At 31.0% G+C, this 21,873-nt stretch overlaps 4 protein-coding genes across 4 annotated transcripts; 2 read left to right on the top strand and 2 right to left on the bottom strand.

The window, feature by feature from the left end:
* The first annotated feature begins 69 nt into the window (after positions 1-69).
* Positions 70-2,888, top strand: LOC101264082 (pentatricopeptide repeat-containing protein At4g16390, chloroplastic). Its single transcript, XM_004250243.5, has one exon. The coding sequence runs from the start codon at positions 584-586 to the stop codon at positions 2,651-2,653; it is 2,070 nt and encodes a 689-aa protein (XP_004250291.1). The 5' UTR covers positions 70-583; the 3' UTR covers positions 2,654-2,888.
* Positions 2,889-5,827: 2,939 nt separating this feature from the next.
* LOC101263482 (microtubule-associated protein 70-5) lies at positions 5,828-10,816 on the bottom strand. Its single transcript, XM_004250241.5, has 11 exons — positions 10,508-10,816; positions 9,326-9,411; positions 9,110-9,175; positions 8,442-8,612; positions 8,145-8,315; positions 7,551-7,706; positions 7,315-7,461; positions 7,149-7,220; positions 6,410-6,949; positions 6,172-6,317; positions 5,828-6,085 (listed from the first exon to the last, which is right to left on the bottom strand). The coding sequence occupies exons 1-11, from the start codon at positions 10,608-10,610 to the stop codon at positions 6,061-6,063; spliced, it is 1,683 nt and encodes a 560-aa protein (XP_004250289.1). The 5' UTR covers positions 10,611-10,816; the 3' UTR covers positions 5,828-6,060.
* Positions 10,817-16,919: 6,103 nt separating this feature from the next.
* LOC101251537 (TPD1 protein homolog 1-like) lies at positions 16,920-19,822 on the top strand. The gene is made up of 4 exons (XM_004250512.5): positions 16,920-16,981; positions 17,165-17,250; positions 17,926-18,006; positions 18,097-19,822. Exons 2-4 carry the CDS (start codon positions 17,193-17,195, stop codon positions 18,570-18,572), a joined length of 615 nt encoding a protein of 204 aa, XP_004250560.1. The 5' UTR covers positions 16,920-16,981; positions 17,165-17,192; the 3' UTR covers positions 18,573-19,822.
* On the bottom strand, positions 19,255-21,873 carry LOC101263778 (uncharacterized). Its single transcript, XM_069291560.1, has one exon. The coding sequence runs from the start codon at positions 20,051-20,053 to the stop codon at positions 19,517-19,519; it is 537 nt and encodes a 178-aa protein (XP_069147661.1). The 5' UTR covers positions 20,054-21,873; the 3' UTR covers positions 19,255-19,516.

Genomic DNA, 21,873 nt, shown 5'->3' with positions numbered 1-21,873 from the left:
TTCACATGAAAATGAACGAGAAATTTTCAACATAAAAAGTCCTATCTAAATCAAACATGAAATTAGCTTTCCATCAGACAACTTCATATTTGAGATCACCAAATGCTCGAGAGTTCCTCCATTTAATTCTTTCCCTTCTTTTTTTGTTACGGAATATCTCGTTCATACACGTCTTTTTGTTATTTTTCGTGCCTCAAGTGAGTTACAAACATAACTCGAAAAGGTCAAATATTTGATTCCAATATGAAAGAACAAATCATTCAACAAGGAGATTCTAAAATTGCAGAAGCTTAATTCGGTCAAACCTCTAGAATTGCGCTAACTTCTGAAAAGGTATCCTACATCTAAACCGAATAATATTAAAGGAACCAAATTTTATCTAACAAAAAAAAATGGGTACACATTTACTTGAAATAGTTTTCAAATAACTATTTGAAAAGTTTAGGGGGGTAAATTGTTCATAATCCTAAACTTTTAAGGGGCAATATGTTAATTCTTTTTTATCAAATTCACCTCTTCCATTTCTCTTGAAACACCATAGTTGATAAGGCGGGTGGTAACGCTAAAGCTTTGCTCCAAGAAAATGGCGTCTGCTCCAAGCTCTACACTTTCTCCTCTCTATGAATCCAATATCTTCTGCAACTTCAATTCTCCTCAAAAATTCACTTTTCCCCTTAAACTTCACTCCAAATCTTGTATTAGAACGACCCAAGTGTCACTTCAAGAACAATCCCAGGTCTCAAATCCCAATACTTCTCAATACCCAGATAGAAAAGCTGTTTCTTCATCAAAAAGCAAGCTTTGGGTCAACCCCAAAAGCCCCCGAGCTTCTGAGCTGAAGCGGAAGTCTTACGATTTCAGGTATGCTTCTTTAATGAAAGTGGCTGAGTCTTTGGATTCTTGTAAACCTGTAGAAGAAGATGTTTCTAATGTTTTAGCTGAATTGGGTGACAAAATAGTAGAGCAAGATGCTGTTGTGACATTGAATAACATGACTAATGCTGAAACTGCGTTGCTGGCGATGAAGTATTTTCAACAAAGGTTGAAATTGAGCAAAGAGGTGATTGTATATAATGTGACGTTGAAAGTTTTGAGGAAAAATAAGGATTTGGATAGAGCAGAGAAGGTGTTTGATGAAATGCTTGAGAGAGGGGTAAAGCCTGATAATGTTACTTTCTCGACTATTATTAGTTGTGCTAGGCAGTGTAATTTGCCTGAAAAAGCTATTGAATGGTTTGAAAAGTTGCCATCTTTTGGGTGTGAACCAGATGATGTTACGTACTCTGTGATGATTGATGCTTATGGTAAGGCTGGTAATGTAGATATGGCATTGAGTTTGTATGATCGTGCGAGAACAGAGAAATGGCGTATAGATGCTGTAACATTTGCAACGTTGATTAGGATTTATGGGGCTGCGGGGAATTTTGATGGGTGCTTGAATGTGTATGAGGAAATGAAAGCGCTTGGTGTAAAGCCTAACATGACTGTGTATAACAGTTTGTTGGATGCTATGGGAAGAGCTAGGAGGCCATGGCAGGCAAAGAACATCTATGGAGAAATGCTAACCAATGGATTTCAACCAAGTTGGGGTACCTATGCTTCACTCATTCGGGCTTATGGTAGGGCTCGTTATGGTGAAGATGCTCTTAAAATCTATAAAGAAATGAAGGAGAAGGGATTGGAGTTGAGTGTGGTACTATATAATACACTTTTGGCAATGTGTGCTGATGTCGGACTTACAGATGAGGCTGTTAACATTTTTGAGGAGATGAAAAGCTCGGCCTCAGAGACTTGCCAACCTGACAGCTGGACATACTCTTCTCTAATCACCATATTCTCTTGTAGTGGGAAGGTCTCGGAGGCGGAATTCACATTGAATGAGATGATTGAAGCAGGGTTTGAACCAAATATCTTTGTCTTGACCTCGCTTATTCAGTGTTATGGAAAAGCAGGTCGGACAGATGATGTAGTAAGAACTTTCGATAGGCTGTCAGATTTGGGATTATCTGCAGATGAGCGGTTTACCGGTTGTCTTCTTAATGTTTTGACACAAACAGCAAAGGAAGACCTTCACAAGCTAACTATCTGCCTTGAGAAGGCAAATCCGAAGCTTGGTTACGTGGTGAAACTCCTAGTGGATGATGAAGTTGAAGAAGAAGAAGGGGCTTTTAAGAAACATGCTGCTGAACTTTTGGATTGTGCAACTACGGATGTCCGGAAAGCGTACTGTAACTGTTTGATTGACATATGTGTCAATCTTAACCAGTTGGAGAGAGCTTGTGAGTTGTTAGATGTTGGACTAACTCTCAACATCTATACAGATATTATGTCTCGAACTGCTACTCAATGGTCTTTACATCTGAAGAGCCTCTCCCTTGGTGCAGCTTTAACAGCATTGCACATCTGGGTTAATGACTTGAACAAAGCACTTGAAAGTGGGGAAGAGTTCCCATCATTGCTTGGAATCAACACAGGACATGGAAAACATAAATATTCCGAGAAAGGTCTGGCAGGTGTATTTGAGTCGCACCTTAAGGAATTAAACGCTCCATTCCACGAGGCACCTGATAAGGCTGGGTGGTTTTTGACCACGAAGGTTGCAGCTACATCATGGTTGGAGTCTAGATGTGCTCAAGAGGTGGTTGCTGCTTAGAATGGTCAGGGTTCTTTGCTCTATGGCCTTGATAATTCTTGTGCTGCAGAGATTTTGTTTCTCTTACATCTGAAAGGTACCTTTAGTAGATTATTCATTGTTTAGGATACCTCTTCTTTCTAGATGAGGAGTTTTGAATTTCGAGTTCAGTAGCCTATCCAAGTGTATCTCTTGCAATCAGCAATAGAAAAAGAATTTGAGGAAAAATGAATGAGATATCATATTTATATTTTAATTCTACCGTAACATCTGACCATATCTTTCATAGAACACTAAAAAAACTGATTGGAAACATGGAAAATGTTTTCTGTGGCGCCAAGTTACTGTTTGCATTGTATTGGAGCAAACATAGCTAGTTCTTTTGTATTCAAAAACACATGCATGATATCTCTTCTTAATATCGACCAAGTTAAGTTTATTGACAAGGATGGTTTTTATGACGTAACAATTTTCTTTGCTTCCCAAAGGTTACCTTTATTGTATTTCAGTCTACTGAGAAAAGCCACAAAGGTAATACCCTATTTGGCGTCCTAGTTTCATATAATAAGCATTGGTTTTACCCGTGCACATACTTCTTGAAATTAATACCAACAATTGAATTGCTCAAGAGAATTAGTATCAGAGATAATTAGGAGCATACTCTCTGTGGAGGCATTACTGATTAAATACTAGAAAATAAAATGGATAAAATGAGTGAATTTGAGATCAACATCAAGTTGTTCATTTTGCTGATAGCTTAGCTTTATTTGGGGGATGAAAATGTGATCTGCATTTGATCCATCCATGTTTTGAGCACCATTGACAATTCTGGTTACACCAAATCAAGATGAGCAGCACCAGATCCTCTTGATTCAACCTCTTCCTTACCAGCTGGAGTATGCCTACCTCATTTTCTTCCTTACGCCCTTCTGTTATCCAATATAGCCTCCTCTTCCTCTTTCATCCTCCTATGAGGCTATCACTTCCACTTTCTCCATAACACGACCTACCATCTCCACTCAGAGCTAGTTGTCCTAACCAAGACAACAAGCATATGTCAGGAAATTCAGAGCTTGTTGTCCTAATTAAATGTGGACTGCTAATCTGAATTTGTGGAATATTGTGAAGGACTGAACGTCATTACATGTAGTTGGATGTTCAACTTTATTTAGTAATGGTATTTTGCTTTCCCTGTTACTAGCTAGTTAGCCATGAAATTCAGGTATCCTTGAGGTATGTTGTCACAATGTAATGGAAGTTGATGAAAAATTTGGCTCTGTTATTTTAACAATGCAAGGAATCAGGTCATTCATATATACTTGGGCTTGAGCTCATTAACAAGGTCCAGTTTTACTCCGTTTCTTACACCTCCCCATTTTCAGCATCAATATGCTCAGCTAGCATGGCATTCTCTGCTTCTTTTCCGTCTGTCTATTTATCACCTTCTGATGCACACAACTCTAGGAGCTATGGCCTATAAAAGCATCATCACATTGATTAAGCCGCGTTGAGATTGTTTAGTTACAAGTTAGTACAGTCAAGAGCTCAGCTGTGAATATTCAACTAAAGCAATTCCCCCATATATTTAGCTAAAATCTTTTGCCAAATGAGCCAAGCAGCTGATATTTCGTCTTGCCTTCTTACTGTATACATTATTCTGCATGTAAAGGTCAAGTCAATAGATAAATTGATGTGATTTTCGTGAAATTGTTATAGAGTGAATGGAATTGTTCAGGTAAATGACGTCTTGAGAAATGTCATGTTCGTGTTCTTGAGGTGTTGGATCGTTCAGTACACCCAAAAGTTGCTTCATTGAACTTAAACTCTACCATATATCATTCAAGTGAGGCCTTAAATCGGGTATAAGAGCAAGGAAGTCTCAATGTCCAATCCCCCAGATGAGCCTTTTGTCTGATTCTATCAAAATAACAAGTACAGTACTAATTCTGAATGCAAGTATCGAAAATGTTGACATTATTTTCCTATTTCATCATCTTAGCTGGCCAGAGTCGGAGCCAAGATTTGAACTTTATGATTTTTAAATTTAATTTGTGTAGTCGGACTCTTAATTAGGTACCGACTCAAAGGGGTGCAATGTATAGTGAATAATGCACCCCTTTTTGACTTTCTAAAAGAATAAACAATGTTCAACTCAGACGGTGCCTTAAATTCGTGTTAGATGATTAAATAATTGTAGAGTTTTGACTTCCATTTAATACTTTAATATTTCTTGTTCCTGAAACTAATAATGCAGGGTGCTGCAAACTTTTTTAGACTAAAAATGAAGGTTGCCTGCACGTTTCTTTGTCTGGTACATGTTATAGCAGCTGTGTGTATATACATATATATATAGAACAGCTATTCATTAGTCGTAATGTACATGCAAATAATAAGTCATGGGGAACTGCATTAACATAAGGAAAGAAAGAGTTTGTAGTTTCGAGGAAGAAGACAAATTGCTGGAGAAAACGCCTATTTTCTTCCAGCAATTGCAGAAGCTGACTTCTGCGGAGATTTATGATCTTCGTGATAGTTGTAAGAGCCAGAGAGTCAAGATTGTATTGACAAAAGAACAGTTGGAGATCTTTTTGAACAATGTTAAAGATCTTCAATCTGGAAAAATCGTTCGATCCTTCAAGGGAAAGAGAAGAAGAAGAGTAGTAGGTAAGAAATGGAGGCCATGCTTAGATACAATTCCAGAGTTGTAGAGTTATTAGAGAAATTAAGATCATAAGAATATTTCATGTAGGTGTAAAACCAGCACCATTTTTCCCAATCTCTAACATTGTACATGAAAAATAGTACCATACTAAAATGCTTTTTGGAGAGAGGTGACATCAAGAAACTCCACTAGACGTCCGTATGAGCTTGCTCACGTTGCCTGTCTCGAGATAGATATGTTGACAGCTAACGTAAAACTAGCCAATTAAAGATGAATCCTCACATTATGAAGAGGGTTGCACTTTTTGTTTTTATTTTGTATGACATTGGCATGTGAGGATTCATATAGTCGACCTCTGACTTTTTCGAGATTGAGACATTGTTATGATAGGTGGCCATTTTTCCCTGCCATCCATGAATTGAATTATGAAGCTTCACTTTCTTCTATTGTTGTTTACTGCTGTTCTTTATTACAGGCACAAAAACATGAAATGTCTATTTCTTGATTGTAGCATTCTATATGAACAGGAAAAATAATACAAATTTCTGAAACTTGAATACATGTATTGCACTCTCTAATACAAGTGATGTTATTTTTAAACAGTTACATCTTATCAAAGAAAGATATAGGCAAAACGAATCAACGAGAGATTTAGTTCCTCACTTCACAAATCAATCACAACTCAATTGCATTTTGTATATACAAGTATTCTAAGAATATATCACACTGTCTGATCGATTGTTTTCTACCAACGTATTTATCTTCTTCAATATGTTTTGACCCTGACGGAGCTGTAGAACAAAAGGAAGTAATATATTTGGATGAGTTATTTGATCTCTACATAGGAAGTGTGAAAAAGAAGTGAGGAAATGCAGACCTTGTTAATGAGTTTCTGCTTCTTACATTGTCATCCGTCTTTATCGATGATACTGAATCTCTCTCTCTTATAGCTGATTCTCTCTTCATTTTCCTAGATTCAACTTCTATGGCTTTGTTTAATGTATCAATCTTCTTCATTAGCATCTGCAATATATACAACAAAAAAAAGTAAAAAATTTTAAGGGATTGTGATGTTTCTGTTATGTATTTGATGGTGAAAGGGCATGATAGTTTACCTTGATTTCTTCATCTTTAGCATTCAAAGCAGACTCTTTTGTCTCACAGAATTTCCTCAAACAAAGTACCTCTTTCTGAAGCATATCGTACAAAAGTCCTGATACCATATCGTTATCATTGCTCTCGTTGCTTCCAGTGTTCTTATTATCTTCATGGTCACCAACCCTGTTCTTGATTTTCTGTGTATCTGTCATTTCCTTGCTATATATATGCCCGTTAGAATTTTCTTTGATTTCTGCATTTTCCTTTTCAGCATCCTTATTTCGATAAGCCCACAGGCTCTTCTTCACCAAGCTATCTCCCGAGCCTTTCTTGTTGAATTGCTTCCAAGCATCATCCCTTCGATTCTCTGAACTTCTGTTGATGGTAGACGCCCTTGGTTGAGACGTTGATCTCTTTTTCAATCCAGCATTGCTCGACAAAATACTAAACAAATGATTAGTCTTTTGAGGTTTTGGCGATCCATTAGGAGTGACAAAGACACTTGTTGATTGCTTTAGCCCTTCTTCCAATGTCCTCAGCCTCAATTTTAGCTTGTCCTACGGCATATGTTTAACAGATATCAGAATATACGGTCAGACCTCTCTATAACAACCATATTTTCTGTGGAACCGATCTTTCATGTTACGTTAGAAATGTTCTCTGTAACAACATTTCACAATAGCAGCTGGAAAGTATCATTGACAAACGATGCTGTTATATAGAGTTTTGACTGTATATGTAAAAACAAGATCTCACCTTGATTTGTGCTTCAGCCTTAGCAGTTCTCTCTGATTTCACGAGCTTGTTTCTTAGTCGTTGCATCTCCGCCTACAATCCAAATACACAAAATTACTCAAAGAAATTGACTAGTTAAGTATAATAACTCATTTGATCAGACTTATTAGCATATTGTTCTAGTGACCTGCAAAAGTTTTCTCTCTTCTAGCCATTGTTTAACAGGCATGACTTTGTCATTCTCATCTTTCCACTCGTTTGCCACGACTGTTGCTACTCGATTTGCTGAAATCTTGAGTCTTGCTAGTTCCCTTTCCAATGTCCTCTTCTCCTCCTATATGTTCATGAAAAGCTCCAATCAGTTTATCAAAAGAGTAATTAAGTTCTGTTACTTTGATAGGTTGTTTTCGCGGTTTATCTTACTTGTAGTTCAGAAATTTGTCTTTGACAGTCGCGGATCTTGTTAGCAGCTGCTCCTCCAGCAAGAATTGTCTCTTCAAGCTCTTTAATTGTTTGGGTAAGCCTTTCAACTTCTAAAATCTTTTGACGGTTCGTCTTGTCAAGTATTTTGTATTCCTCCTGCATGCAGATGAGTAGCAATTCATGTTTATACTATCTTTCAAGTAACTTGTTATCTACGTTGTTCGAACTCTCCAAAGATGTTTCTGCATCCGTGACGGATCCTCAAAAAATGGACTGTTGTTGGAGAATCCAGCACAAGTCATCAACATTTTTGAAGAGTCCGAACAACACAACTTGTTATAGTCGGGTTTAAAATGTTGCTGCATTCGTGACAGATCTTCCAAAAATGCACTATTGTTGGAGGATCGAGCACAACTCATCAACATTTTTGAAAAGTCCGAGCAACACAACTTGCTATAATCTGGTTTAAAATGTTGCTGCATCCATGACAGATCCTCCAGAAATACAGTATTGTTGGAGGATTCAGCACAACTCATTGATATTTTTGAAGAGTCCGAGCAACACATTGTTATAGTCTGGTTTTGTAACTCATACCTGACAGATTTCAATTTGTCTTCTCAACTCAAAGTTGTGATTCTGAACTTCTTCAACTATTAATGCTCTTTCTAAAGCACTTTTTAGTATCCTTTCTGCTTCTAGCAATGCTGCTTCTTTTGACTTGTTTTGTCTTTCTAAAGCCCTTATATCTTCCTGTAATGCTGCAATCTGAAAAAAAAGAAAAAAAACACAAGTTAATAGCAACGTATGATATAACATAACATGAAAAATCAGTTCTAAAGAAAACTTGACCGTTGGTTATAGAGAGGTTTGACTGTATCGTATATACATTACCTCATTCTTATACATCTTAATATCTGCTTCAAGAGGAGCAATAATGGACTCGATAGGAGGCGAATCATCGTCTTTCTGGTCTGCATACACTCTTCTAAGAGTTGATTCAGCAGCATATTGTGCAGCCAGAGCTTCTTTCTTCTCATTACTGAGATTCTTGATATCAAGATTCTGCAATATTTGATCAGCACCAAAAACAATTTAGGACTTCGTTTAGTATAGGCATAATACATAATCATGACGCTTAATTTAACTTCCGTTGACAACTATAACCATTTACTTTAGATGTGTACGGATAGATACTTAAACTTGTATACAATTGAACAAATTGACACATTCATCCTACATGGAAAATTTTGTGTCCTAAGTGGCGTCATGTCATGTAGGACACATGTGTCTACTTGTTCAATTTTATACAAGTTTAAGTGTCTACTCGTACACATCTAAAGTTAAGGGTCATAGTTGTCAACTGACACCAAATTAAGAGTCATACTTATTTATTATGCCTTTAGTATATACGTTATTCAGACTCTTCAAAATTATTGTCGTACTCATGTCAGATCCTTAAAAAGATATACTACACTTGAATGATTTAACACAGACTCGTTTATATTTTTAAAGAGTCCGAGAAACATACTAGACTAAGGAAAATAAATAACATGACATACCTTTTGTTCAAGAAGATTTTCACTTATTTTCATTTTTTCTTCCAGTTTTTGAACTTTACTTCCAAGCTGTAAAAAATAATAATTTGGGATTGAACTATAAAGTAAATTTTGGTAACTTCAAGGATAATAAATAAATTATGTTACATACAAGTTTATAATTTTATTGTTTAATTGAATCAAAGTTTAGTAATCATACGTGAAATTAAACGTTAATACCTCTTCAAGTGCCTTATCTTTGAGAGTGTCTGTTGCTTTCAAAGCCTTAATTTCACTTTGAGCTGCTCCAAGTTCTCTGTCTTTCTCTGAAAAATATATATTCAAAATCAAGAATTAAAAGTAATTAATAACTAATTGTAGTTGTACAATTTTTTGCAAGTGTAATATATAGGCATCACAAATGTTACAAAAATAATAATTGTTAAAAATTAATTACATGAAAATGAAATATTACCTAAGCCACAGGATATTAGAGTAAATAAACCTCTTCTTTGCAACTACTTTAACTTATATATATCCACGGTATAAATTACATATTCTTTATGTGTTATAATTGATAATTTATTTTATATTCAAAATCATAGTCTTTTATATATATATATATATATATATATATATATATATATATATATATATATATAACAGCCTAGAACTTCCGTTACGTAATCTCTTAGCACCGATTCCACAAATTTATGCAAATTTGCATAATCGTACGTATTTTGACGTTATATATGAAAAATGTGTTTAAATACTAAATTATAAAATTTTAATAGTAGATGTAAATATAGATAATAAAAATCCAATATTTTCATATGGCTCCCTAGGCCTCGTCTCGTAAAAGAGAAGATCGAAGTCAAGGTAAATATCAAGACATTGGAGATTTTGAATCTGACTGTACTTTCCTCAAGTTGAACGACTATCAATTCTGATCCGATGAGAAGAGGAAGAAATTCAGTCTCTCTCTTTTTTTGGGAGCAGAGCAGTCAAAGAATGAACCAAACCAAATGATTGTTCTAGAATGGATATTCCTCACAATTGCTCCTTGTGATGAAACTCATACTTGCCTTAACTTAATCTACTTTAATTCAGGATTTCATTTAGAAGATTGATTTAAAAAAAATTAATTAAGCCTTTACAGAGAACGAGTTGAAGTCAGTTATATGAATCGTGTTTATTTAAAAGAATAAGAAAAGAGTGAAGATCAAAGACACACATGCTCGACAAATGCAAGATTGAAGGTTGTAAAAACACAATGAAAATAATCACGAGTTTGATCATGTTCAAATTTTATTAGCTAAGTCTGAATAAATAATTATTCAGTATAAAGAAATCGTCAATAAAATAATCGAGGGATGCACGAAAATAAGTCTTTTGGTAAGAAAAAGGATGAAATGAAATTACCTTTGAGTTGGTTTTGCAAACTATTAAGTTCAAAGATAACAACATCACTATGATGTCCAACAAAATAATGTTCTTCATCTCTAAATTCATCAAACTCTGCCATACTTAATTTCTTCTTATTTTTTCTATCTTCTATAAGTGAAAAATATTATTGGCTTAAAGAAAAGAAAGTAATAATTATATAAAATGTTTAGAAGAATGAAAGTTATTTAAAAGAGTTTCATTACTTATAAGCAAAATTGGCCGCAAAAAGTGGACTATTATTATTATAAATAAAAATGAGAACTAACAACAAATTATAGCCGGCTCAGCCGGTTCTTTTTTAAAAAAAACTAATATATCGCGAAGTTAGAATATGAGTTACAAGTTAGAAATATTTTTTTTGTTAAAATTTTTATCAAGCTTGTACAAATTATTAATTTAGAACTTGATCGTTTAGAACAATTAAATTCACGAATTTATATACTTCAAATACTGACTTCGGCTCTAATACGTGCCGAATGATATTTTCTATATCCCCAATTTTTTTTATAATTTTATCCTTTTGAAATATTTCAATAATTACTAAAAATAAAGCTAGTAGACCGATTCTTAACGTTTGTATTTTTATATAATATGATATATATTGTTATGAAATGTTCATGAAGATTGTCTTTTATATTGAACCAATTTTTTTTTAAAAAAAATAAAATGGAAAGAGTGCTAGCTTGATATAGTCAAATCAAAGTAAAAAAATAAAAAAGACAATTGCTATTAGCTAGAGAAGAAAAAGTTTTAAGTTTTCCAACCTTTGTAAGTTGTATGGAGAATTTGCCTTGTGGTAGGTGACCAAGTCTCATATCTATAGCTAGCCCCATAATTTTAAAATAAATAAATGATAATAATTCGGATTTTGAGCTTTGAAAATGAAAAATCTCGTGAGCACAACTTTCTCTTTGATGATTTTTATATTGTTCAAATCTGAATCAATCAGCATAGTAAATTTCAAATATCAGATAATTAATAATAAGAGTTAATTAGAGCGCTCGTTATTTAGTGTGGGGTGGGTGGAGGTGGGGTGAGTAGAAGAGAAAGAAGTATAACTTGGATTAGCTATGATGACTTCCTTGATAGAACCTCTTACTTAACACTAAGCAATTGCTTGAGCGTTAAACACTCCTTAAAACATTGGTTTTTGGTGAACTTAATAACAAGTACTCGTTGGTAAAACACCAATAAAATGAGGTATTGATGACATGAAAATGGGAAAAAAAAAATTGGTTCAACATGAGAAGTGGCTTACAAAATTATTCCAAGTTTGAGGAATTAATCAAAATTCTTTATTGAAAGATTAACCCCTAGGTCATCTTTGATTTTAAGTATATATATAGATATGAATGACTGAATCAAAAAATAACAATAATAATATATTCAGTGTAATCTTATAAATAAAATTTAAAGAGAATAACATGTAAGAATACCTTATTTCTATCTTTGTAAGATAGAGAAACTTTCTCTAACAGACTCACTATTCTAAAATAATGAAATCTAAACAAAATTAAAAAGAAAATAATTTTGTAATTTTGTGCTAGTTGGATGACACTTGCCGTATAATTACATTTTTCTAATTATACATAATTTATTTTGGTAAGACGACAAAAGGGAAGACTCCTTTTGCCTACTTCACTTAGAATAAAAATAATGAATTACAAGACAAATATAGATATGTGGTATCTAAATAGTCAAAGTATTTGTTGATTGAAATGTTTAAAAATTAAAATAGCAATAAGGTTCAATATATTCAAAGGAGGATTAATTGATTAAAGACTTGATGTGATTAACTTTATAAGTTAGTACATCCATTTGGCTTAATGGAACCAAGATTAATGTTTATGAAAGTGACATCCAATGTGGTCACAAACTAATTAAGCTTTGGAGTTTATTATTTTTAGTTTATAAATTGTTTGGATAATTTTATTGAGTAGGTGAATTGTGATAAGATAGTGATTGTTATATTTAATTGCTAATTATCTAATTTAATTTGTTTCATCTTCCCTTCCTTTTTCTATCAAATATCATTGATATATTTTTTTATTATAATAAATTTAGTGTTCGTTTGGTTATCAGAATAAGAATATTGATCCCCATATAATAATAAGAACTATCATATTCTATATATGGCTACAAATATTAGCTAATATTGATAAAGTTTATATCGTTTTAGAATTATTTATCTTACATAGAATATATGATGGTATTTTTATTATAATATAGAGTTCCTAATTCATAGACTTAGAAGATTATCTTATACATTTGTTCAAAATTGTCTTGGAAATTAATGATTGTGTTGTTTGTTTAAATTTGATTGTTATGACCTTTATCACTAAATTAATTGTTTCTTTGTTGATAATTAATCTTGTAGAATATATTGCAACAATGCCACATTTTCCTCCAATATAAGTACATCGTTTTCTTACTAAATCCCCATTAAATTAAGTTTAGACTAACACAACAAATAAGGGCAGCATTATTAATTTGTAGTAGGTGTTGATGTGTGTATGTCTTTTAATATTTATTGACGTTTTTAGAGAATTTATAACTTGTTAATCATTGATATCTCATGTATTTTAGTTTGTATAATCCTCTTAAATTGTTGTTTGTACTCTCTCAATAAAACAAATGGCTTTACTTTTACATTTTACAATTGCAGGTTCATCTGAACCCTCTACTTTCGACACAAAATATAAATTTAATTAATCCAACAAACAATGTATGCTTGCTTATAGTAATGAAAGAGTTATCCAAAATATTTTTCATATATATATTTTTTGTTTTGTTTTGCTAAGGGCTTGTTTGGAAGGATACCCTGATAATTTGATTTGGTGTAATTGTATGTAATTACATTATTTGTCATGTTTGGTTGAACACCTAATTACTTGGTCAACAGGTAATTGATGTAATTGGCATGAGGTAATTACACTTTCCAATTCACAGTCAGAGGCTGTGAATTACTGGTAATTACCCGTAGATTACTTCTCTTTTTTTTTTTAATTTCTATTATTATTTTTGTTTTATTTTTTTACTTTTATTATTTAAGTTCTTTTTTATTTTTATTATATATTCTAAAAGTTTGTTTTTTATTTTTTATTTTTATATTATATTTTCTTCTCCTTCTCAGCCTTACTTCATGTGATTGTCTATTTATTTATGTCACTCTTATTTTCTCATTAGCATAATTCTATTAATATTCTAACTTTTAAATTAAAATAAAATTTATTTTTAAGTAAGGTTATAGACTTACATTTTTTTAAAAAAATAATAATAAAAATAAATCATATTTATGTATGCTATATTGAAATTTGTAATACGGATATTATGTTAGATTTTTTGTTTTGAATTTGTAACTTATGTCATATTTTTAATTTTATTTGTTTTAGTAATATTGAAACTCACATTGCAAGTCATTTTTTAATTAGACCTGATAAATTATCTGTTTGTCAAACATTTTAATTATTTATAATATTTTATTTATATATTAACTTTTTTTATCAGACATGCATTTCATAATGTTAGTAGAAACTTCACACTTTTAGTTTTTGTGATTAATTCAATTGAAATTTATTAATTTGAAAAAATATAAATCAATTATTTTTTCATAATATTAGCGAATAACACATTTTTATAATTAATCTATTTTCAGAAAATAATATATATCTTAAATATTTAATTTAATATCATTTAAATAGTTTCTTATTTTGTCTAATATAAATTTTAAATAATTTATTTTTATTTTTAAAAAATCAATATAATATTATGATTGTTATTATACACCCAAACAGAAAATGTATAATTACTTTATGTCATCCAAACATGACGTGTGTAATTATAATGTAATTACAACATGACAATCAAATAGGTCAGTATAATTATTAGACTGTGTAATTATTAAATTAGAAATTACTATCCTAATAATTACACAAATTTCAATTACCATTTATACCAATTTTGCCAATCATACGACTAGGCCCAACTATTCCCCTCTCCCAAAAAGCCCAAATAAAATCAGCCCATAGCTACCTTGAGGCCTTCCCCCAAAATACCATTTTATCGTATCTAACGCTTGTAATAATTTATAAAAACATGAAGTAGATCGACAGTTATTGAGTTTCGATTTTCATTTGTCCTACGAGTAAACCTTATAGATAAAAAAAATAAAAATTTTGTCCTTAAAACAAAGCAACGTTAAAAATCGATGACCACCGACTTTAAAGGGTATTATTGTAAATCACACCAATCCAAAACCCATATTTGACATTGGAGATTTGTGTATATCAGACTTTACTCGTGACCACAATTAATTAACTCCCAATCTCAGTTCAGGTTTGCCAAATGTTGTTCAATTTCTGACTTTTGGCCTCTCAACTTTTATCACAAAATAAATAAATTTATAAAATAAAATAAAATCTTCGTTTATAATGTACAATGTTTGAAATTAATATCAATTAATACGATACAATAATTTCAATATACGTAATATGAAACAAAAATAGCTTAAACAAATCACAAATAACTTATATCGCTAAACAATAAGAATATTTAACTAAATCCTATGAATATATTAGATTTAGGGATTATTAAATGTTTAATTCATATGGTATTTTATGACTAGGAATGTTTTCAGGCAGTAATTAAATTGAAGTATTAATTACAATAAATATAGTTGTAAAATATCAGGCATTGGGTTCATTAATCGATGTGACTAAATTTTCTGAACTCCAACTGCTACTTTAATAGCAGTGTTAATTAATGAATTAATTTTCATAACGTTTCCAATAAACTAAAGTATTGAAAATGATGTATTTGAATATATAATAAGTATTCACATTGACAATAAATGAATTACTTTTATTTGTTCAATATATTAAAAATAATTATTCAATTTAGAATATTAAGAAATAATTTAATCATTTCATTGCGTCTAATTCTTTATCAATATTTATAATTAACAGAGATAGTATAATAAAATTATCTTTTTTATTTATTGTTTCTTACTAAGAAGCATTTCAAATCAAATAAGTAAATAAAAACAAAAGAAAGGAGTATAAGTAATTTATAAGCTTACGGTAAACCTATCTTTTAAATAAATCAATAAATGTTAAATATAGAATAATTATCGAGCAACTTTTATATATAGCAAATATAAAAATCATATTTATGCATTATAGATATAGTTTGCATAATTGCCGCGGCATAAGTTATGGAGTTTTTGATTTGTATAATCCGTTAGATTCATCCAATTTTATACAAATTATTTAGTTTTGTATTAATTCAGTTATACATTGTAATTTGTATGATAAGATCTGTATCTGTATAATCAGAAGTATATATGACAAAAATATATGTATTTGTAATTGTACATACACTTTTCTCTCGCTGTATACAACCACAAATACATTTCAAATATTTATAAACCAGATATATAATTGTATACCGAACCAAATGACAAAAAAATAAAATAATTATTGCGAATTACAAATAAAATAAATTATAACTATATTATTTAATTTGAATTAATTGATTTGCTATTTCATACTACAAATTTTCCATATTTGATAACACACACAAAAAAAAAATACTAAAGGGAATAGATGCATATGCACACCATACTTCATTAGTTATGATATCAGATAATTAATTTCTTATCTTATCAAAGTGCAAATTGGCATATAGTAATAAATAAAAGAGAAATAGCAAGTCATATACATTATGGATGAAATGGAAAAGACAGTTACACTTGAATTACCTCTACATTTATAGTTTGTTTGTCGAGATTCTTTAAAAATATTGATAGATAGAGTATTTATATTTAACTCTTCAAAAATATCAAAAAATATGTAACAAACTAATAATGCATGTATTTTTGGAGGGTCTATAACTCTTGAATTGGATTTAGTTTCGTTTACTTCTAAATTTCATTTATAGTTAAACGTAATATATTTGTAATAAAAAAATATTCGAAACGCAAGTTCATATATATATATATATATATATATATATATATATATATATAGGTGGTCACTATAGTCACAGCCTAGTTACTGGAAAATGTAGGTAACTATAATTATTAGTATTATTAATCTATTTTTACTTGTCCAGTATTATTTGTTAACACATAGTTTTTATACGAAAAGAAAGAGAGAGGATAATTTTACTATATTAACTTTGAGTATAATAACTTAAATTCAACATTTTATAAAAGGAATAATCTTGATATTAAAATAAAATAAATATAAAATAATAAATTATCTCTTAATTTTCCGCAATAAAATAAAAAAATTGATTCCTTTGAATGACAAGTACGTGTTAGAAGAAGCCCATAAATCCACTAGCTCTTATACCAATATATGTATCATAAAACTTTTTTTCACTATAAATTCCCCTATCCCTCCTCTATACATTTTGTACCATCAATCTAATTTTGGATTTTTACAAGGAGTAGTAACTCTACTTTTGTCTCTCTATTTTTTTATTTTAAAAATTTCCATGTTAAGTTTTAATGTCTTGCTTTAAAAATTTCCATATTAAGCTTTAATTTTTTACTTCAACAATTTCCATTTAAGTTTTAATTCTACCTTATGTGTCATATATATGGTTCATATATATATATTTTTTTTGCAGAAATACATTCAAATTGTTGAAATATTCAATGGAAATGAAGAGCTTTTTCATATTCTCTGTGGTTTTGTTGCTTGTCTCATTCTCTGGTATATTCATAATTTGTTCTCATATTTTCTTCTTCTTTCGACAACAACAATAACGTATTCAATATAATTTTACAAGTTATGTCTGAGGTGAATATGATGTATAAACACTACAAAAGAAACTGTGAATTACATAGGGATTTTTCTATGGATTAGTATAAAAATTTGCAAAAAAATTAGTTTTCTGTAAATTTTTATACTAATCCCTAGGAGAATTTCCATGTAATTTTAACAGTTTTCTTTAGTGCGTAGATTATACATTTATTACTGTGAATAGCGGGATTCTGGTAGATCGTCGATTCAAAAGAAGTGTAATCAAATATCATTATAATATATCCTTCTTATACATGCAAATAGTTTTGAAGTTTTGTATAGTGTTAATTTCATAATTTATATATGAATGTTGGTTTGGGCTGCATGTAAGCAGACCAACACATTATTTTCAGGGGAAATAAATTTACAAATTATGTTTACTAAATTTAATCTACTTGCATGTATATATATAGCTAACTTGCTTCTATTATGATTATTATAGTCTCTTTAGTTTTTGTAATTTCTTATATTATAATTCAAATTATAGGAATTAGGATAAGATGGATTTCAATACCTTTTATGTAATCCGTGCATAGTGAGAACTTAGTGTATCTGACTCTGATCTTTTATCTTTTGATTGTGCAGTTATACACATTAATCATGCTAATGGTGCTGATTTTATAAACTACATTGTCAATCCTGCTAGGAAGTTACTAGACCTACCTGGTAATTCTATATATAGTGTTCGATTGATCACTCTTCACGTGCACTTTCTTTGTTAAAAATTTAATGATTCCATTTTCTTCGTTTATATAGATATTGGTGATGATGCTGGTGATGGTATAGGAAATATTGGTGATGGTAATTTCTTTGGTGGCGGTGATGGTGATGGTACTGGTGGCTTTATAGGTAATGTTGGTGATGGTAATGGTGGCGATGGTAATAGTACTGGTGGTGATGGATCAGAAAACAGAATAGGTGAAGGTACATGTTCAAATAACTTCATTCAAGTGAACCAAGGTCCATCAGCATCACTTCCTAGTGGTATTCCAACTTACACTGTAATCGTGTTAAACGCGTGTTACTCAGGGAGTTGTAGTATTTCCAACATTCACTTGAGTTGTGGTTGGTTCAGTTCAGCTAGGCTTATTAATCCGAGGATTTTTAGAAGATTGAACTATAACGACTGCCTTGTTAACGATGGACAGCCCCTCGCTGCTGGAGAATCACTCACTTTCTCATATGCAAATACGTATCCTTATAAACTTGCTGTTTCTTCCATTGTCTGTTAAGTTAGATGGACTGTGTACTGTAAAAATCTAGCTTCTTTTGGTATGTTATAGCAGTGTTAACTTGTCTATGGTGTAGTGTTAACTTGTCTATGGTGTTGCTAGTATCTTAATGGTGTAATGCAAACAATATGTATTTCTATATCTTAGTACAATTGTCTTTTGTAGTGTCTCATCTACTCTATTTGGGATGTTGTAAAGTTGTGTTTGTATGACCTATATCGCAAATGTATATATTGATTATGTTGAGAAGAAGCTATAACTATACATCAATCTAAAACTATTGTTGTCGACTATTGTTAAGATATGATGACCTGAGTTCAACTAAACTCCAAACACTAGCTCATGAGGGAAGATCTGTTCAAGTCTATATCTAGAGACCAAATTCCTATCCCTTTATCGATTTTGGACATTTAACTCTTCCCGCGCGTCCGTATCTCAATTTGTGTGTGAACACTTTTAAATGGAGCCACATCATTGGTGAACAACAAATTGATACGGGTTTGGCTGTGTTACCATGTTAAGATACGATATATGAGCCTAGCTCAACCCTAAAAACGCTCGTGAGGAAAGTTTTATCCAAGTCCATTCAAAGAAGACCAAATTTTCATTCCTCTACCGCCGAAACGAGACATTTAACTATATATGATCATGTCTTTCATTTATGCACATCAATAACATAATATTAAAACAAAATCAAAATTTGATCCTTTCTATATTATATAAGGGAACATAACATATCAAACACTGAATAATCAAGAAATAACAGACAGAACACAATAAGTTGAAAGGAAATATATTACTAACTAAATTCAAGCATAAACATAAAAGAAACTAGTTTTCGCGCAATTTTACTAATTCTACGCGATAGCAACTGCCTCACACCATATCAGATAACCGTATCCACCCAAGGAAAATTCCTCTTTATACATGAACATAATTGAAATCTAATAGTTATAATCATAACTAAAATCAGTAACACCAACCATAGCAGACACCACTTGAGAAACAATATAAACACTGCCACCCATAATAGTCAAAATCAAAATTGCAGAAATGGGGTTCTTCAAAAGTTCATAAATAGGCTGAAAAACAGCCCAAAGAACACCAGTACTAACTGTCAATGCATAAAGACCATATCTTCTCATATTATCCCAAAATTCCTCCATTAATGGACCTTCAGGACCCAAAGCTAATGCCTGATTTTTATCATCAAAACCCATCAAAAACAACACTACACCAAAAGAAACAGCTCCCAACACCAAAAGATTTGATCTTTCCTTTGAAATTTCACTTCTTGATAATTTCTTAAATTTGGGCAAAATTTCTAGAGATAATGGTTTCACTATGCTTCTTTTTTCTGAAGCTAACTGGTTAATTTCTCTTTTCCCATATGGGATTCTTGGATTTTTAATGGGTGATTTGTGCTTGAGTTGAATGAGTAATGGAAGATTAGATTGTTGAAAATGGAGTTGAAGTTTCATTTTTTTTTGAGAGAGAGATAGAGCAATGAAAGGTTGTGATTTCAAGTTTGTTTCAATTTTTGCAATTTATACCTTTATCTTCTTCTCTTTATTATATCTTATGAAAATGGGCTTTTCTGATTAATTTCAAGGCCCAAATATATACATCTTTGTAGGACTAGCACATATTGTCAAAACTCATAAGAGAGAAAAATGAGATATTTGCACAAAAAGTTTGGACAAATTTATGTTTACTATTACAATCTAGTATATATAGGTTATATATAATCATACAAATACTATACATGTAGTTAAGGGTCAGTTTAGCCATGCAATATGATATTAATGAAATCATCAGATGAAATTTAAGTTTTGTTTGGACATGCGATATGAAGTTTTTGTGTTGTATATTTTCTCATAGACATAAAAATGTCATAAGTTCTAAAACTATCAAAATAGCCTCAATTATTTATTCAATCTTATCAATAAGACAAAAAAAATCATAAAATCGCATAATAAATTATTACAAAGATATTTGTTCTCCACTTAAGTAATTGTTTCAATCTAACTTTCACTTTTCATCAATATATTTGAGTAAAAATGGGACACCTTTCACGGGTTCTTCAAGATTTATCACTCAACAATCGTGAAACGTGAGTTAAAGTGACTCTATGTTGGTGAGAACAATAAATATTATATCGGTGAGAATAATGACTTTAAAAAGTAATGATGTGATTATAAATTTTATTTATAGGTGAAATAAATGGTTACTAGATATAATTGTGAGGTTATTTTAATATAATATAAACTTGTGAATCAATTTTTACATTAAAATATCTCAAATATATGATATGGTATTCCTATATGATTTCATATCATGGTTGTTGAAGAATATGGAGTCACATATCAGGTTTAAGTCATACACAGTCCCTTAAAGTTGTCATAATATTTTATTTAGCCACCCAAATTCAATCTTTTTCCTATTGAACACCTATACTATAGTAAATTTGTACATAATAGATATTTTTTGCTGACATGACACTATATGTGTAATACACACACCTAAAGAGTGTGGAAGACATCATTTACTTAAAAAGAAGAAGATGTTTTTAATAATAAAATTAAAGTAATATCTCCTCCTCTTCTTTGACTCAACTTAACCACCATTGCTATCAACTTTCCTCCATCACCATTCTTTCTCCGGTCATTTTTTTCATCTTTTATTTTTCAAGTCATCGTTTTCTTCCCCTTCTTTTACCACCATCACCGACATCACAAATATTTAAATATATTGTGATAAGAAATAGAATCAAAAACAATTTTGAGGAAACTCCATTTTTTCTGACGAATCTGAAATTATTTTTTTCAAAATCGTTACGTTAAGAAATTTAAATCCTAAAGAACTCACAACATAGAAGAAAAAAAGTATCAACAAATCTAAATTAATATTTAAGATAGTAGTGAGATTAGGAGAAATATCAATTATAATAATGAGTAAGATTCAAGGAGAAGGATAGGGTGGATGGATGGAAAACAAATTCATAAAATTTTGAATTGAAAGGAAAAAGAGTCAAATTCAAAATTACTATCGAAATGCTTCGATTTTGTGTCTCGTGCTGAGGGGAAATGGTGAACGGATGTCAGAGGGAGGGATGTTCTGGGAAGAAGAAGAAGAAGAAAAGGGGAAAGAAATATTTTCTTTTACTTATTTTTTTTAGTGAAAACATAATTTTTGTTTATTTTATTTTTTTAATTTATGTTTAAGTGTTTTTATGGGCCTAATGCCACATATCTCTTTTTTATTAGCTATTATGTCACGTCAGCAGCGAGTGTAGGACACT

This window comes from Solanum lycopersicum, chromosome 11, assembly GCF_036512215.1.
Source record: "Solanum lycopersicum chromosome 11, SLM_r2.1".
Taxonomy (NCBI): domain Eukaryota; kingdom Viridiplantae; phylum Streptophyta; class Magnoliopsida; order Solanales; family Solanaceae; genus Solanum; species Solanum lycopersicum.
This window is presented reverse-complemented; position numbering and strand designations above follow the sequence as displayed.

What these genes read in the sequence shown, in the direction of transcription:
- LOC101263482 (XM_004250241.5), bottom strand. Translation starts at nt 10,610, where the DNA reads ATGGCAGAGTTTGATGAATTTAGAGATGAAGAACATTATTTTGTTGGA. An exon ending in GACAAATTTCTGAACTACAA is followed by an intron (nt 7,462 to 7,550) that starts GTAAGATAAACC and finishes ATGAACATATAG; the next exon opens with GAGGAGAAGAGGACATTGGA. An exon ending in AAGAGAGAAAACTTTTGCAG is followed by an intron (nt 7,221 to 7,314) that starts GTCACTAGAACA and finishes TTTGGATTGTAG; the next exon opens with GCGGAGATGCAACGACTAAG.
- LOC101264082 (XM_004250243.5), top strand. Translation starts at nt 584, where the DNA reads ATGGCGTCTGCTCCAAGCTCTACACTTTCTCCTCTCTATGAATCCAAT.
- LOC101251537 (XM_004250512.5), top strand. Translation starts at nt 17,193, where the DNA reads ATGGAAATGAAGAGCTTTTTCATATTCTCTGTGGTTTTGTTGCTTGTC. An exon ending in GTTGCTTGTCTCATTCTCTG is followed by an intron (nt 17,251 to 17,925) that starts GTATATTCATAA and finishes TTGATTGTGCAG; the next exon opens with TTATACACATTAATCATGCT. An exon ending in GAAGTTACTAGACCTACCTG is followed by an intron (nt 18,007 to 18,096) that starts GTAATTCTATAT and finishes TCGTTTATATAG; the next exon opens with ATATTGGTGATGATGCTGGT.
- LOC101263778 (XM_069291560.1), bottom strand. Translation starts at nt 20,053, where the DNA reads ATGAAACTTCAACTCCATTTTCAACAATCTAATCTTCCATTACTCATT.